This window comes from Mercenaria mercenaria, chromosome 15 (assembly GCF_021730395.1).
Source record: "Mercenaria mercenaria strain notata chromosome 15, MADL_Memer_1, whole genome shotgun sequence".
NCBI lineage: Eukaryota > Metazoa > Mollusca > Bivalvia > Venerida > Veneridae > Mercenaria > Mercenaria mercenaria.
The window spans coordinates 43,683,897-43,702,007 of NC_069375.1; the positions used below are offsets into that span (position 1 = coordinate 43,683,897).

Genomic DNA, 18,111 nt, shown 5'->3' on the forward strand with positions numbered 1-18,111 from the left:
ACGCATCCAGACGATTCAGATTTTTTTTTTAAAAAGCATTGTGTGCATTTCTGTAATTTTATATACGTTTTTATACGCTTAGAAATTATTAGACATGCGTATTTGCATTATTTCTATACGTAATTTACGCTAATACGCATCGTATCTGGAGCTCTGTGGAACTATTTTTTGTCTTTCGCTGGATGTTACGCAAGCTTTGTAAGCCTGCGCAATTCATAAAATGCACATTTATGCTTAATGAGTTACATTCGAGTATTGCACAATTACAAGTCATAAATATGACAGATTACATCGTATATTGGTCATAGCAAAGGGAATTCACACAACTTAACTTCATTCATGCAGTGAACTGTTTGAAGTTTGAGAAATCTAATGGAACTACATCCCTGCACTGTGTTATTTGGTCCATTTAGACTTAGAGAATCGTTGGATAGCAAGGACTCGTCAAAACGATTCATCGTTTAGCCGACTCAAAAATAAAACAAACACGTCAGGGAGCACAATGGGACAGCGCCTTTGAACGGTCAGTAGTAAATATATCACTGGGGAGTTTCCCATTTTCTAAATTTATCACAATCCTTTTATTGTTGTTCGTAAATATCTAATCAATTCTAGTATGATGATAATTCCATGTTTGTCTTCTACATCAGCGAAATGACAACAGTAAATTAATTTTCTTTTGAGATTTTATATCTTATGCTGGTCATCATTCAGCAATTTTGAAAATAATGACTTAATTATTTCTTTTCGTGATTTAATAGTCCATATCAAGGAGAAAGGCTTCAGTTCTCTCAAACATTGGGAATATGATAAACGTAAATAATTAAATATTTCCTAGATGACTTTAAGAATATCTGTGGTAGCCTAAAGGTTATGGTGTCGGCCACTTAACCCAAAAGTCGTGAGTGTGAGTTGGAACCCCAATGGGGTTACAACCATTTTTCTTATATGCCACCAGTTCTGTTGGGTTTTTTTTTCGGGATTCGGGCTCAAGCGTGATCAAAATAAGCTATCAGATTTCATTACAATTAACGTTGAATTAATAAGTATTAACAGAAACAAAATTAACTATTACCAGGGTTTGTGTACCAACCGCGAATATAGTATCTTTTCAACGTATTTGTGAAAGTTACAATACCTTGGTTACATTTTTCATTTCATCTTCACTCAAGTCTGATATAGATTTATACGTTATCATTAAGTTTCAATTGCCTGTGTCTGATTTCTTTGCATCACATATTTCATTTTCTATAATGAAGTGAGGGTGTAATCGATGCGGGACTTCCACTTATTACATATAAAAGTAAATTACTATAAAGACTGATTTAATTTCAATTTCATTTGGTTGCAATAGTTAATTTACACATTCGTCTATTAGGGGTGCAATATTTTCTAATTATAAACGCCGACGTGACGAGGCTCAGTATAACTCCCAGTCGGTTAAGCAAATATATTCACAACTTATTCTTTTGTTCATAGCATATATTCTTGTCATAAATATTAATCATATGTGTGCATTTTACTGATATGTAGCGGTCTTCAATTTTCCCTGTATAATATTTAATCGACCGGGATTACACAAAAATGCAACGCGGGAAGTTGCGTGACTGTAATTTCTCCAGATACAGTCCCCATCCTACTGACTGGTCCTTATCTAAAACTCAAATGGCATTCCTAACACTGAAATAAATGTATTGTCATGTTAATTCTTTTTATCCACTGAAAAATAAGTGATCATGTTGATTACATTTTCTCAACGGCATACAGTATCATCATACCATCGCTGAGAAAATACTATCATAATATGTATACCTGTAAGATCCCAAGTATCATACACACATACAGTTAAAATTCGGTATCTTAAATTCCAAGCGATCCAGATCTTTACTTATAAGTTATAAAGAAATAATAAGTTCCCAATCGTGGTTTATCATAGAATAACCCGTGTTTTGAGTTCTTATGTGTAAGAATATATCACGAAGGCAGTAGGCCTGAGTGATATATTGCTTCGCGTAAGAACGAAGACTCGGGTTATTCTACGATAAATTACATTTGGGAACTTGTTATTTCGATTCTTACACGACAAACTAGTATCAACAGTGTTAGAAAAAAATGGTAACTACCTTTTACGACCGTGCTACGCACCTGGATCGGATGACGTCATTGCACGCGCGCGTGGGTTATTGCAGAATAACCCGAGATAGATTTTGCTCTATATGTATGTAGGTTATTTGCTGGTCGATAAAGATAAACGAATTCCGATTTAAAATGATATTCTGTTCATGTGTTTTCGGGACGGGACTTGAAAACTTTTAATGCCTTCGAGGTAACTGGATGTTGAGATAAGCGAGTTCGAGATATTTGCTAATTGTTTTTCAAGAAAATCATTATTGTCTTAAATAGTGCAAACCATTGCATTTACGGTAACTAAAATTTCTTTTGTCTACAGAGGCTTTCGTCAGAATTGATAATCTTGACTTAAGTGCTACTGCCTGTTCTAAGCATAATGCTGGAGTGATCTACAGGGTATTTTTGATCACTTTCTGGCTTTGCTTTGTGTGTGTGCGCGCGTGTATGTGTATGTGTGTGTGCGTGTGTTTGTGGTGTGCACGTCTGTGTGCTGTAGGTTTCGTTTTTGGGAGGCTGCGTTTTTGGTACGTGGCATTCCCTGTTTGATATTTGTCTTTGTTTTTTGTTTTTTTATTTCTCTGCGACTACCTTGTAACATCATTTGGCCCTAAGTGGATTAATATGCCGCTTATAGCGCTATGCTGACTCATTTACAATTTCACAGATGTGGTTAAGATTTACTTTTTGCAATTATTTTCTGTAATATGAAGCCGTTTATTGTAAGCTTTACATCTTCATACGCGCTTTCTCGAATAATGAAATAGCTTAGTTTTTGTTCGTAAAAAGCTATTTTAATTGTTTTCATTGCGAAAGTTTTGATTTACGGAAATTAAAGTGTTCTTATGTCAAGACCGCTTCAACCTTACAGATTTAAGGCGGAAATTACTAAGACATTAACACATGTGTGAGTCAATTTTCTAAACCAAATTTCAGATCTAGGTGTGGTTTTATTTCAATCGCAAATCAAGCTTATTGTAACGGAATCCTGTTTTGTGCATTGTTAATATTTTTTTCATATACATTTTACTGCAAAATGTCAAAGGTACTGATGAAATGTAATGCATACTTTTATTTAATGTAAATAAACTGCAGTAATACCAAACTTCGAGGCTCTCATAGTAATGCCTATGTTCTTCCTGTAAATATCTGGGGTGAAAGTCATTTAACAGCTGATTAAAACTGTACATTTTGATTGGTAGATTAAATATTCCACAGGTTTTCTAATGTGTTCGTTGTTAAATTATCATTCACGCGCAAACCCAGTTTGTAACAGGTACAACTGCACTTACAACATTCATCGCGTAACTATCTTTAGACATTTCAGGGGTTTTGTAATCAATAGAAAAAAATTAAAAAACGATTGAAAATTTGAGAATGATGTTATGGTTGTTGCTATTAGCAATTGAATACTTATAAAGCGTAATAATTTATCATGCTGTCCATTATGATATGCTACCGTTGCAGATGGTGATAATACAAAGTATACTAGAACGGATTTAGCAGATTTATGTACAGAAAAGGTCGATGATGGTGAACACGACTAGTGGTCAAGACGATTATGATGATATTGGAATGGACGATTTTGATGACGATCACAACGATTATCAATTTTATTACTGACGTTGTTATTATGTCTCTCAGAGGAGACCAAATTCCTCGAATTGACTGTATCTTATATTAAACATATTAAACAGGGATTACAACTCTTCGGCCAATTGATCAAGTTGTTTATAAATGTGTACTTGTAAGTCAGTACATATTATATATTTTATATATTTGTGGATCACTTTGTTACAAACCTCTAACACTTGGGTATGTTGAAACAGACATCACCCCCCCCCCCCCCCCCCCCCTTGTTTATGTTATTGAGTGCCGCTTAGTGCAGTTGATTGCTTGGAGGGTTAACTATTGCGCGGCACAATCTGCCAGATCCTCAAATCAAAATAAATAACTAAAAGATGAGGGTAAAAAAGATATATAAATAGGAGTTAGGGGTTAGGCAACCGGCTCGCAGTTTCCCGACTTCCCTTTGAAATAGTCCTGTTAACAAAATGAAATAGATTCAGCGAAAAGTTTTAGGTTGTGTAACAGAAGAAACTGTTTGTTTTTATTCAGTAAAGAAAATATTTTATTTTGTAGAATATGATAATTATGTTGTATCAAGTAAACACGCGGGCAGCAGCGGACTTGTTTATTTTGGTGCAAAATATCATCTCCTTAAGAGCAAAAAAATATCATTTTTAAGACTTAAGTTTTAATTGTTAGTCGTGACATTTGTTCCCATCGTGGCTGATATATTGTTGCATAAACATGGCAAAAATATGGTATCTATTTGGTAGTTTTATTCTAATTATATATTCTCTTGCATTTGCAATGGATTCATATTTTTGTTTCCGTTAAATCCAGTATCATGATGTTGAGAATTCGTTGACCATCTTGGCCTCGGATTTTCGGCAGCTGGATTTGCTAGCACAATTTGCAATTTTGCATTTTCCTTCCATTGTCTTCCATTGTGTGCTTATCATAAATTTAGAGCTTCAGCATCATAGCGTTGCCTTTTTTGTTTCTATGCAATTTGGCTAGAAATCTATCATTTCATGCTTCATTTCATGATACTTCTATCTCATACAACATGCCATGATATTTCATTAATTTTCTGTAATGATATTATAATAATAAAAGTCACGGCCTTATCCCATTCTATCAGCATTTGTTATTTATTGTCAATAGTCAGAAGCGACAGGCTGCTCTTACTGATATATGGTTAAAAACTAGGTCAGTTCTCGTCATGGTTAAAACAACATGTCTCTCAGAGTGCGGGCGAGTCTGTCGCTTCTTATATTCATTTCCTACTGATAAAATATATCCGAAGCCCCAGGTATGGACTAAAACATATCAGAGGTTCCTAGTTTGATTTCAAACAAAAGACTGAAAGCAAACCCGAAGATCCGGGTATGGATTGATAACATATCCGAGGCTTCGAGTTTGATTTCAAACACAAGACTGAAAGCAAACCCGAAGATCCAGGTATGGATTGATAACATATCCGAGGCTTCGAGTTTGATTTCAAACACAAGACTGAAAGCATATCCGAGGCTCCGAGTTTTATTTAAAACACAAGACTGAAAGCCAACCCGAAGATCCAGGTATGGATTGATAACATACCCGAGGCTTCGAGTTTGATTTCAAACACAAGACTGAAAGCATATCCAAAGCTCCAAATTTGATTTCAATGCATATCCGAGACTCCGAGTCTGATTTAAAACATAAGACTGAAAGTATATCCGAGGCTTCGAGTTTGATTGAAAATATAAGACTGAAGGCATATCCGACACTCCGAGTTTGATTTCAAACATATGACTGAAAGTATCCCCAAAGCTCCGAGTTTGATTTCAGACACAAGACTGAAAGTATCCCCGAAGCTCCGAGTTTGATTTCAAACACAAAACTGAAAGTATCCCCGAAACTCCGAGTTTGATTTCAAACACAAGACTGAAAGCATATCCGAGGTTCCAAGTTTGATTTCAAACACAGGTCTGAAAGCATATCCGAGACTCCGAGTTTGATTTAAAACATAAGACTGAAAGCATATCCGAGACTCCGAGTTTAATTTAAAACATAAGACTGAAGCATATCCGACACTCCGAGTTTGATTTCAAACAAAAGACCGAAGGCATTTCCGACACTTCGAGTTTGATTTCAAACAATGAACTGAAAGCATATCCGACACTCTTAGTTTGATTTCAAACACAAGACTGAAAGCATATCCGAGGCTTTGAGTTTGACTTCAAACACAAGACTGAAAGCATATCTGAGGTTTCAAGTTTGATTTCACACACAAGATGGAAAGCGCCCGCCCGCTTAGCTCAGTAGGTAAGAGCGTTGGTCTACGGATCGCGGGGTCGTGAGTTCGATCCTCGGACGGGGCGTATGTTCTCCGTGACTATTTGACAAACGACATTGTGTCTGAAATCATTAGTCCTCCACCTCTGATTCATGTGGGGAAGTTGGCAGTTACTTGCGGAGAACAGGTCTGTACTGGTACAGAATCCAGGAACACTGGTTAAGTTAACTGCCCACCGTTACATTACTGAAATACTGTTGAAAAACGGCGTTAAACCCAAAACAAACAAACAAACAAGATGGAAAGCATATCCGAGCCTTCAAGTTTGATTTCAAACACAAGACTGAAAGCAAACCCAAAGCTCCAGCATTTCTGAGGCTTCGAGTTTGATTTCAAACATCAAACACAAGACTAAAAGCATATCCGAAGCTCCGGGTTTGATTTCAAACACAAGGTGTGAAAGCATATCCGAGGCTCCGAGTTGATTTCAAACACAAGACTGATAGCATATCCGAGGCTCCGAGTTTGATTTCAAACACAAGACTGAAAGCATATCCGAATGACTGTGTGACTTTAATTTTGTGTTTATGATATCATTGTGTAATTGTTTCATTTCGCTCCTTCACTGCCAAGTTTCTAGATTGAATAATTTAACTATGTTATTACAAAGATTTTTAATTAAGGGTATATCGCAAACATGTTATTGCCCTTTATTTGTCAAATTTCATGATATTTTGGCAACTTCTCTTTCACATTTGGGCAGATTTCCATCAAACCTTACAGGAGTTAACAGTGCCAAGTCTAGTTATACATTTCATCGGCATGTTCCAATTCAGTGATTTTCAGCAGAATAATGGCCCTAAATGTTATGGTTCTGTGATTTTCCCGGGAGTTATGGTCCCTTATTTGTGGCATTTTAATAGTGGGAGACATACGTTCATACAAGCTCAACCTTCATATTGCAATAAGCAAGTTAAATAACATTCATTATTAAAATAGATTGAAAAAAAGAAACTCACTTATTCCGAAGTTTTAGATCATTAAAATAAAAGTACTTCAAACGATTGCAAATGTACATGTGTATGTATTCAGTTTGAATTTCTTCGTTAGACTTGTTTCTCATGGCATAATAAATTATAAAGCCATAGAAAACGTGTTATGACACATTCAAAAGGAACCCATATAAATTGGTGTTCTACAGGAAATAAGACACGCCAATGAAGCTTTGAAAATGCACAATTATCATACCTCTGAATAAATCAAGATCGAAGTATATGTTTTAATCAAGTTTTGTTTGACGACTAAGCACTAGAAGTCACTCTTTTTTGCGTAAAATGTTATTAATCAGAAACGCACAATCTCATTTGTTTAAACATATAAAATGTGTACAAAATGTAAACATAATCAACCCTTTTGAATGAAGTACTTCGAAATGTTTTCGCAGATCAAAACAGGAATTTCCCACGAAGTCGTTATGTTTTGATTTTTTTGTTAATTTTTGCGCATGAATGATTTTAAAATGAAACAGTAATGGTCTAAAATCATTTTGTTATCGTATGTTTTAGAATATTCCCAATTACTTTTGATATAACCTCAAAAACTGTGCGTTTTCAATGCGTTTGAGTGTATGATACGACTTGATATATTTTCATAAGAAGACCATGTTGTTCAAGTAGAAATGTATGAAAAGGGCGGTAAACCATCAAAATACTTATGTTCCCATTACATCTAAGCACACGTCGAACTTTGTTTTGTGGATAGTCAGAATTCAGTCTTTCTGCGTGGTCATTTGTACTTAAACATCTTCTCCTCTTGACCCATTTTTTTTAAATTGACTTGACTTGGGACGTTCATTGCACGGTCCTCTACGAAAGTTGTTCGCAGAATTTCATTATATGCGGAATGGAAACCAAAAGGCAAAACTTTAAAAACCCTCTCCTCCAAAAACCGCAAGGCCCAAATCTTAGATATTTGGCAGGTATTTTGTCTAGTCGTACCTAAACCAAGCTTGTTCAAATCATGCACCTAGTGTCAAAATTGTCAAAACGAAGATATGCGACAGTTCTTTGAAAATGGTCAGTTTTTAAAGGCGTTGAACTGTTCGAAGATGTGGTCCCTTCAGGCACTCCTTTTTCGGAATTCGATGTATATATCAGTAAACAAAATATTATTTTGTAGAGTAATATTAAAATATAAATGTTCTTTTGTTTATTTATTAGAGGTGCGCGTTTATTTTGACACGCTATATAATCATAATGATTATTTGATGCAAAATAAGGAAGTAATTAGCGATTATTTTCATTTGTATTCAATTTATGAAAACGTGATGAAATAAATATCTTGTGTTAAAAACTTTCTTAATCAATATATTTGAACAAAAGAAAGACAGATGTTTTAAATGATTTAGTTACATCTATTAAACTATGCATTATCAACATTAATTAAAATTTAATGTTGACGACCTCGGGACTCCAAAGGTGGTAAAATGTAACTGGAAAATGTTTGTGTAAATGCTATTATTAAAGTTCTGTTGTTTCTTTTTATATTTGTTATTTATGTATTTATTGTCCTTAATGTATGTAATTAATTAATTAATTAATCAGTTTATATGAAATTGTAAAATTAAAAAGGATAAAAATCTCCTTCATCCTACGTGTAAGAAAACATAACTCTTGTGTACCACATTCAGGTTGCCTACAAACTTTCAAACTTTTGAATTCCGGAAACTTCCAAAAACCGAACTTTTAGGCTGGTCCGGAGGTCGTTCAATTTTCGGAAGTTACGCTGTATAAATGTTTTATATGCTGTTCAATTTTCTTGTAAGACAACCCTTTCTTTCTATGATTTGGCGTTGTTTGAACTTTTTTCTCAAAATATGGGGCTATCCGTTGAGGCCAAAAGAGACCACATCAAAAAGGAAAATTTCTTTTATTATACATATTTTTGACATTAATTGCATAAAATAGTTTGTTCACAGCTATACTCATATTGTTGCTCTCATTTGAGTGCGTGATTAAATTTTATGTATTAGTTTTATTATTAATAGTATGTATTTGTCTCATGTATTTGTAAATATGCAAACTCAGATTTGAAAAGGAAAGAGTAAACCTTTCTATTCTTTTTCTGAAATACTGAAATAAACTAAAGTTTAGTAATAACACGTTCGCACCTGCTACCTCTAGTGCAACTGTACTTCTATAACAACCGCTTTGGTTTATAGGAGATGAGATTTTCTGTTATGAGAATGAATATCTGTTTAATACAACGAGCTTTGCAAATTGAGACAGAGATGTATCTAAAGATAATTTCAGGTCAAACCTGGTGTTTTCAAGCATACATTATAACTAATTCATGTAATTTTGGGGACAGTCCGTTTGATGGATAAATGGAAAACTGTAATTCCTACTTTGTAGTAATACCTCTGATGAAATATCGAAAAACAATGATCAAATGTGGTGCATATCTTCGTTGAACTTATATGTGTGTGTTTTATATGTTATATACATCTGCATTTTTACATAGAAATGTGTTTTCCGTATATGTGTTTTCCGTACGTTTGGGTGTATTAAAATGCCGTAAAATAAACGGAAAAGTACCTTTGAAATATGCAAACAGAAAACACATTATCATTATCATGTAAAAACTCAATTCTAGTTTTGAATTTATCTTTGCAAAACATAATTATGTCTAGTTCGCAACCAAAACCATATCTTTTTCCGTTGTAATGATCAACACTTTCTTTTTTTATAAATAGTTTTTTGTCTATTTTTGGTCCAATACTTTATTTTAGATTGGATTGGCTAATTTTTTATATTTTTTTTCTTGTTCTTTTAATGTGTTATCCAAGACGATCTTAAATTTCAAAAGATGAAATTTCAAACGAAGAAATAGAACATGCTAAATACTCAGATTTCGCTTTTGCTTTTTATGCCCGCAAAGGGAGGCATATTAGTTTTCAACTGTCCGTCCGTTCGTTCGTTAGTTAGTTAGTTCGTTCGTTCGTTAGTCACAACGTTAACTTTTTGCATGAAGGCATTTTACTTGCGAACCACTGCACCCAGGACCTTCAAACTTTACATGCTGATAGTACTTATTGAGTATATCACCCCTACTGACTTTGGATTCACCAGGTCAAAGGTCAAGGTCACAGGGGCCAACGTTAACTTTTTGCATGAAGGCACTTTACTCGCGAACCACTGCACCCAGGATCTTCAAACTTCACGTGGTGATAGTACTTATTGAGTACACCACTCCTATTGACTTTGGGTTCACCAGGTCAAAGGTCAAGGTCACAGGGGCCAACATTCACTTTTTGCATGAAGGCATTTTACTCGCGCACCACTTCACCAAGGACCTTCAAACTTTACATGCTGATAGTACTTTATGAGTCCACCAACCCAACTGACTTTGGGGTCACCAGGTCAAAGGTCAAGGTCACAGGGGCCAACGTTAACTTTTTGCATGAAGGCACTTTACATGCGAACCACTTCACCCAGGACCTTCAGACTTCACTTGCTGATAGTAGTTATTGGGTACACCACCCCTACTGACTTTGGGTTCACCAGGTCAAAGGTCAAGGTGCTGCGGGGGCATGTGTCACCATTAGTGACAGCTCTTGTTGTTAGCGATAAATTTTACTTGTCATCAATATAGGTCATAAGAGTCCATAGATTAGTTTATAAAAAATGAATCCAAAATTTTTATATAATATGTTTGCCAGCATAGAATATTTACCTATTTCCCTTCTAGCTTTATGAATCTGAACGTTTTTTACTTACCTGGTCCTATCACTGCATGTGGCCTATACTTGTGGTACATCTCTGAAAAAAGCGCACCCCATTTTGTCGCTACACATGTCGGAACATCGCACGGCATTATCACGTACTCCAAATGAGCAGCATCTTTCAACATATAACGTGTTTTGTTAATTGCGATGTCAATTAAACCCTTCGTCCTGTTAATAGAGAACGGAAAATCCAAAACAGCCGACCGCTCAACCAGGACCCCTATAGTTATATTTACACTGCATGCTCGTTCTGCCATAACAGCACAAAGTATTGTTATTAACAAAGACCGTACCATAATTTACTCCTAGAAAAATTATTTTGCCAAAGTCAGGAAAAAAACTTTCTTTAGACAATTTCACCACGATTTAGTTGAAAACGGAATTAAGTTTTATGTAACATTTCTGTTCATATGCGTGCATACAAACGTTTCTTCCAAGTGAGGCTAATGTATTGGATTTACAGATGTACAAATGGTTTTTATGTAGATATGCTTGATAAAGACAAAATGGCTGACAGATATTGGAATACGAACTACGATATATTGAGTGCTGGTCACCATAGTGGTGCCCGCCAAACAAAGAATATACTTGACAATATTTGACTGTTATATTTTTATTAAAAGGTAAGGAACAATTTACCTATTCAAGCAGCCCATAAACAGTTATCACGGGCTGCAGTTATTTAATTGAAAAGTTGTGTTAGATTTTTTAAGAGATTCTTCTGGTTTTGCTTCCAAGAACCGTATATGACTCCGGTGTTTGTGAGTTTCCTTTTGCCAATACATAGACCGCATCTTTACACAATTCAAATCACACCACTTTTTTCGTAAGTTCTACCACAAATCTAATTATATAAACCAACATTCCGAAACAGCCAATATTAATTACTTGTTTTAATATTTTACGTATCTCTATCGGTCTTTAACTATAGGTTCAATTGTCCAAACTCGCGAATAAGTAATTCTATATCAAATATGCTTTTACAACCTTCTTTATAGGGAGATGTTATTAACAATTTTCTTAAGCTTCTCAGACATGGTATTTATGATTCTTTCAAATGTGTCATCAGAAGTGGCAATGGTCGTATTACTTGGAGACACATAACAGATCGTCAATACGCTTTCCTATTTGATCGCAATATGAAAGATCAAGTTGGTGGCTCCATGTCAGTTGGCTCTTAAATCCCCAACAGGACGGATGGTTTAATGTGTTCCCTTGTCTTGCTTCGTCCTACTATAACAGTTCCTGTTGCTGAACTTGCTGCTCTAGCTGCAGTAAAGCATTTAGTTCAGGTCCATCGGCTTCTCTGTATATAGCTTTACGTATGCATACATTGTATTTGTGTTTTTATAATGTGTTCCTGTGGTACACCTGACTCTGACTGTCCAGTAATAACGGAACATGGTGAGGTTTAGTTCCAAATATCCAGTTTCAACTCTCAATTATAGGCAGAGTCCTGCGTTCTTTCATGTTTGTTTATGGACGTTTGTTACTTCTGTGTTTAAAGTCCGTCTGTTTATCTGTGTTTTGTATGCACGTTTTCCCTTGGTGCAGTGTAGGAAACATCTTGGTGTATGCATTCTTTGTATGTGATGGGGTTTTTTTTTCGATTAGCCTTTTAACCATGATCTAGAAACGGAAGCAAAATATCAATATTTTAACATAATGGCAACAATTAAGGCATGGCACTTGATTTCTGTTTAGACTGTTGGTGATAATGATGGCTATACGTACATTCTGATGGGAACATTTCTTAATGACATTATTGCATACTTAAAACATAAACAAATATTGCAAAAGATAATGACAGCTTGATGTAAGTTCTACATGAAAAAGCAATACATTTTCCTTAAAGCAAAAATGGTAGCAAAAATGCTAGGCATTATTAATGAGTTGGTGGGAATATCTAAGCTGGTATGCTAACCTGACAACAGTTTAAGGTAAATATAGAGTAAGATATAAATAAAAAAGCGTATGTGTATATCAAGAATAAAATACTACATGAAAAACAAAATCAAAAGATTCTGGTTAAATGAAAATTCATTTAAAATACAATGGAAGCTACTAGTATATTAACATCGCAAACCTCATATTTCCCTAGACAAAATACAGTTGTGATCTTAGAACAATTAAATATAGTTTGTAAACAGTCTTTATTCTAGCAGACGGATCAGGTAATAGCATCAGAGTCTACGTAAGTGGACTCATTTCTCACACGCTCAGATACAGAAATTAAAGGCTCATAATGTTTAAAATGTGGCTGCCACTTTTGCGTTAGAACATAAGATATATTCGTTTCGTGTTAAATCTTTTTTAACACTATAAAAGTTTTCTTTAATATTTGTCAAAAGTTTTAATATTGATGAGTAAAGTAGAAAGTTTTATTCATTTTTTCTTTTTATTACCTCCCTTTATGACAAAAACTGTAAAGGTTCATGTGCTATATTAAAACCAGCACTATTCTAACCACATAATTATGCATATCTTCTATTTGAAAAGCTTTTTGATCTGTTTTTATAATAAAATTTAAAACCCTGAGGAACTTTAAAAATGCAGTGGAACTATTAGTATATTAACATCGCAAAAATACTATCCCTCTAAACAAAATACAGCTATGAACTAAGCACAATAAACATGTTGTTTGTGAACAGTTGTTATTCTAAGAGAAGGATCATGTGGCAGCATTAGAGTCTACGTCGCACAAGCTCACATGCAAAATCATTTCATAAATACATTTGTAATATGATGAAAACTTTGTAGAGAAAGGAAGACATAAAAAATTAAAAGAGTATTTGTCAAAGGGTATGATAATTAGAAAGATTAGAAAACCAATTTAAGAGCCATTCTCTCAATTTCGATGAATGACAACTACAATAATTCAAACAAAACGAGGATCGACTGAGTTTGTGACAATGATACTTATGTTGTATGAATGTCAATATTATGTTTGTTATTTATGCTCACCTTAAAACATTGACGAACACATGTATGGTTATCACAAATTGTTATACGCATGGTCTCTGTGCAAACTGTCCGCAATGATTAACTCCCCTGGCACACTGCCTTTTCATAAATATCACGTGGTAATGAAAGATCATATGACCATGACAAAGTAAATCAAATATTAATTTCCTAAACATTTTTAATAACTAAAATTTGGTATCAAATACAGATTAATTACATAAAATGTATATATTAAGTCTATTTAAAGGGTAGTCATTTGCTTTGCCTTCAATGCTGGTTTCAAGCTAAAGATAAGTAAAATCAACACATCTGCATATAAAGGAGAATGCCTTAAACATAACACAAATTACTAAATTTGTTTATACGTACTTTAAAACAGAATGAAATATTCATGAAATAATGTTTCAGGAATAATTGATGATGTAAATGTAATAATAAAAAATGAATGTCATTTAAGAATAATTTCCTTCAATACCATGTTGGTTTGTCGCTCAACGTTATTATTTCAGTGTCGTTAATATGCAACATAGATATCAGCTATGAAAATTTCGTGTACACTGTCATTTAAACGGGGCAATAGTTGATAAAACAAAACTCTGTACTCTGTTAATTCACATACTCTGTGTCGTTTTAAGAGCACGCTTAATAATTAAGCATCTATGTATATGTATTGGTTGGCTTGGCACGTAAATCATATGCTCTTCACCACTGTAATCCATGAGTCATGCAACATCAAGTTGTATTAATAAAATGTATAAACTGGCACGCAGAAAAGTGCCATTAAATTATTCCACATTAAATGCAAACACACTCTGTGGTGTCCAACCGTACAAATGCAGTTTGGTTAATTTGATCAATCAAACGTAAAATTATAATCATTACCAAACCTCATGTATCATCCCATAGCGACATGCACAACTGTAGCCCGAAGAATTCCCCAGAAACATCACCAGATAAATTCCCTGGCGAGGAATTAATGGCACTTTAAGGCCTCAACGCGCGCGCAACGCTCCTTGCCTATCTGGCCCAACATCCGAAGAAAACCCCTAAGCCAAACTTTTTACATGTCTTCATCAAAGTCAATATCTTCCATGAAAAAGTGTTCATGGAGATTTTTGTGTACCATTTATTTTAAATTATTATTGATTGTGTGCAAGAACCTAGCCAGATCCTTATTGAAAGAGGCTACCAGTTTAACCGTGCAATCACTTTGAACATCGTAGATGATAAGACAGAAGTGTTTGTAGTAATTGTGGTGACCATCCAATCGGCCTTCTGTTCCTAAAAAAAAATTTATATGCTTCATTGGTTACTTGCATTTGTTTGAGATCAAAGCGGAGGCTGTTTGCCACCCAAAATAACATCTGAGTCAACAAGCATTCTATCTATTTTATACCCATGTGATCATACGAATTGCACAACTTATCACTAAGAAAGAGTCTTGTTATATCCTTGACCCAATCCATGTTCTTATGATGAAAATAATTCAAGTATTGAATTTGAATAGGTATTACTAGTCTGTGGTAATCAACTGGGATTGATGCGCGTTCTGCATATGACGTATTATCTTTGAAAATTGATATTTTATTTATGGCTGAAGAAACTTCTACCATAATTCTGTTTAAAACTCCGCTAAAATATGTCTGCCCTATGAGTCTCATAAAACATTTCAGGTGGCGGGGCTACTCCCGAAATCCGAAGCCACACCAATATATATCCTACCCTAGGATAACAACAAAAATCCTCTCAAAATTGTGACAATGCGATATACTTACCCAAACACAATGCGATATACTTACCCAAACACAATGCGATATACTTACCCAAACACAAAGATTGAAACCACCCGGGCACCGCCTTAAAATTATGAAAACAAACCTCCGAACTTCGGGCACGTACTAAGAACTCGACTAAATTACGAGCAAAACACCCGACACCCAAGCAATTCCACCGAACTAGAGCCACTAGCCCACTCATCCTCCCGGACCTCCGGTCACACCGTATAGTAACCGCTAGCCGACCGCACCCATTCCCCGTCAGTGAATGCCACCAACCGATAAAATATTAAAAAGAAACATCCCTACAAAACGACTCAGTAAGAAACAAAAAGGGCACCGGTATGAACTACGAAACCCAAGCAACAGAAAAACATAACCACCAGCAACCACCCCCAACACAGCACAGCACACGATCTGGTGTCAGGAAAGTACACTATACACCACGAAATGAAATTGTCAACACTACCGTATTTGTCCATGTCCTGTTGCACACAGTGTGTATGAATCAAAAATGCCATAGCCGGTTGCAAACGTCCTCAACCTCTCCCGCCACCCTACGAAAAACAAGCAGACACGCGCCGAAACACACCCGAAAGCACTCAGAGACACACCACAAAACCTACCAACCAACAAAAAGCAAACCGCGGAACAGGAGGACCATCTCCGCCTAAACCCAAGTTAACACATCAGACAAACGTACAAAGTTATTTTATCTAATCAAATGCTTTAGTTTATATCTGTCATAATCAAACATACGCCGTAGTTGAGCCCATCGAAAACCAACTATCTGAATAGAACCAAGCAGAAACGCGTCAAACCACTCTATTAAACACACCTAGACATACCTCCGTAACAAACAACTGGGACATACCTCCGTAACATACAATAAAGCAGACATAACCACCAAAGCAAAAATACTATCCAATCAAAATGTTTTGTTACTACCAGTTAGAACCACACAAATAGTAAGTAGGGCCCCAGAAACACAGTAAAGCGTCAAATGTTAGTATCCAATCAAAAATTTTAGTTAACATTTTAAGAACCAAAGCATACGGTACAACCAAATTAGAATCAAACAGTGAAGACCTGCCAAAACCAAATGTGCGCTGCAATAAACTACCATACACCATAAAATTGTCAACATATCCGCATGTGTTCATCTCTAGTTATACACAGTGTGTGTCATTCGAAACCTCCACCACTGAATTTGAGTGTCCGTGATTTTGCCTTTTATCGAATGAACAAAGCAGAGATGCATCGAAATGCACTTAAAACACACATAGACATCTCGTAGCATATACCGAAGCAACACACAAACACCTAAGTAACTTAGGATCGAGAGAAAAATGTTCACCAATTATCTGGGCACTGTATTCAGACATGCGATCAAAGTGAGTATCTAATCAAATATTTTCAGTTAACGTTTTTAGACACATATGTGTTTACATTTAAATTTGGAATATTTGAATGACACTTTTCTGCGTGCCAGTTCATTCATTTCATTATTACGGCTTGATGTTACAAGACACATGAATACAGATGAGGGTCCCTGTCTATAACGGCCAAGCCAACCTAAACCAATACACATACTGTTAATTCACATACTCTGGGTTTATTTAAGAGCACGCTAAATAATTAAGCATCACAGGTACTCCATATTTATTCACCACCAGTATTAAAATACCGTTACGTTTACGTTATCTCAATATCTACCATACCTGCCCCTTGCAAAAAAAAACCCACTCAGATTAAAGACATTGATATGGAAGCACGACCAGGTTTAATATATTTAATCATACCTATTTGGTTATACGTACTTATAAAATATTCCTCAGGTGTATGACCTCCTAGTCTTAAATTAATGTAAAAAAATATACTTTAGTACTCTACTTTAGTTCGAATATAGGTTTTAAATATTCTCAAACATAATAATTATTGATCTTTTGTGAATACATGTAAACAATTACAAAATCGTCCAATATTTCAGCGTTTGAAAAGGGTGTACTACACTGACGAGATAAAGAAACGACTCATTCAAACTCGGTATACAATTTTTCGTTAACCGTGATTCAAAATTAGAAAAGAACAATTCCATTCGCAAATTAGATGCTTTACAAGAATTTATGGTCAATAAGAAATCATTTCATTGTAGCATTAAGCTTAAATCTTGAATTTTAATAGCCGGTCGGAGAAATTGCATTAGAAAAATCGGTAGCGCGTGTGGCCACCTCTGCTAGCAACCACAGCAGCAAGGCGACGCCTCATAGAGCCGCACCAGTTGCGTAACAGATACCGTGGGATTCTGGCCCACTCCTGGTGCAGCGCTGCTACCAGTTCCCGGACGTTTGCTGGCTGGGGTTGACGTTGGCGTAACCGCTGTCCGAGATAATCCCACGCGTGTTCAATCGGATTGCAGTCCGGTGAACACGCCGGCCAAGGTAAAACATTAATGTTTCTAGCCTGTAGAAAGTCCCTGGTGACGTGTGCAACGTGAGGTCGATTTCTCACTGTATGTCGACTAATTGGACGTCCACGGTTACCTACAACTATACGTGACGTAGATTGCGCCGTCACAAATCTGTCACGTAAATGACGTTGACGTATATAAT

At 35.5% G+C, this 18,111-nt stretch overlaps 1 protein-coding gene across 1 annotated transcript in view; it reads right to left on the reverse strand.

Moving 5' to 3' along the window:
• Positions 1 to 11,017, reverse strand: part of LOC123561597 (atrial natriuretic peptide receptor 1-like) — a 60,856-nt gene extending 49,839 nt beyond the window's left edge. The window contains exon 1 of the mRNA XM_045354081.2: positions 10,753 to 11,017. Within this exon, the coding sequence (XP_045210016.2) occupies positions 10,753 to 11,017 (265 nt within the window). The remainder of the gene's footprint in view (positions 1 to 10,752) is intronic.
• Between the last annotated feature and the right edge of the window lie 7,094 nt (positions 11,018 to 18,111).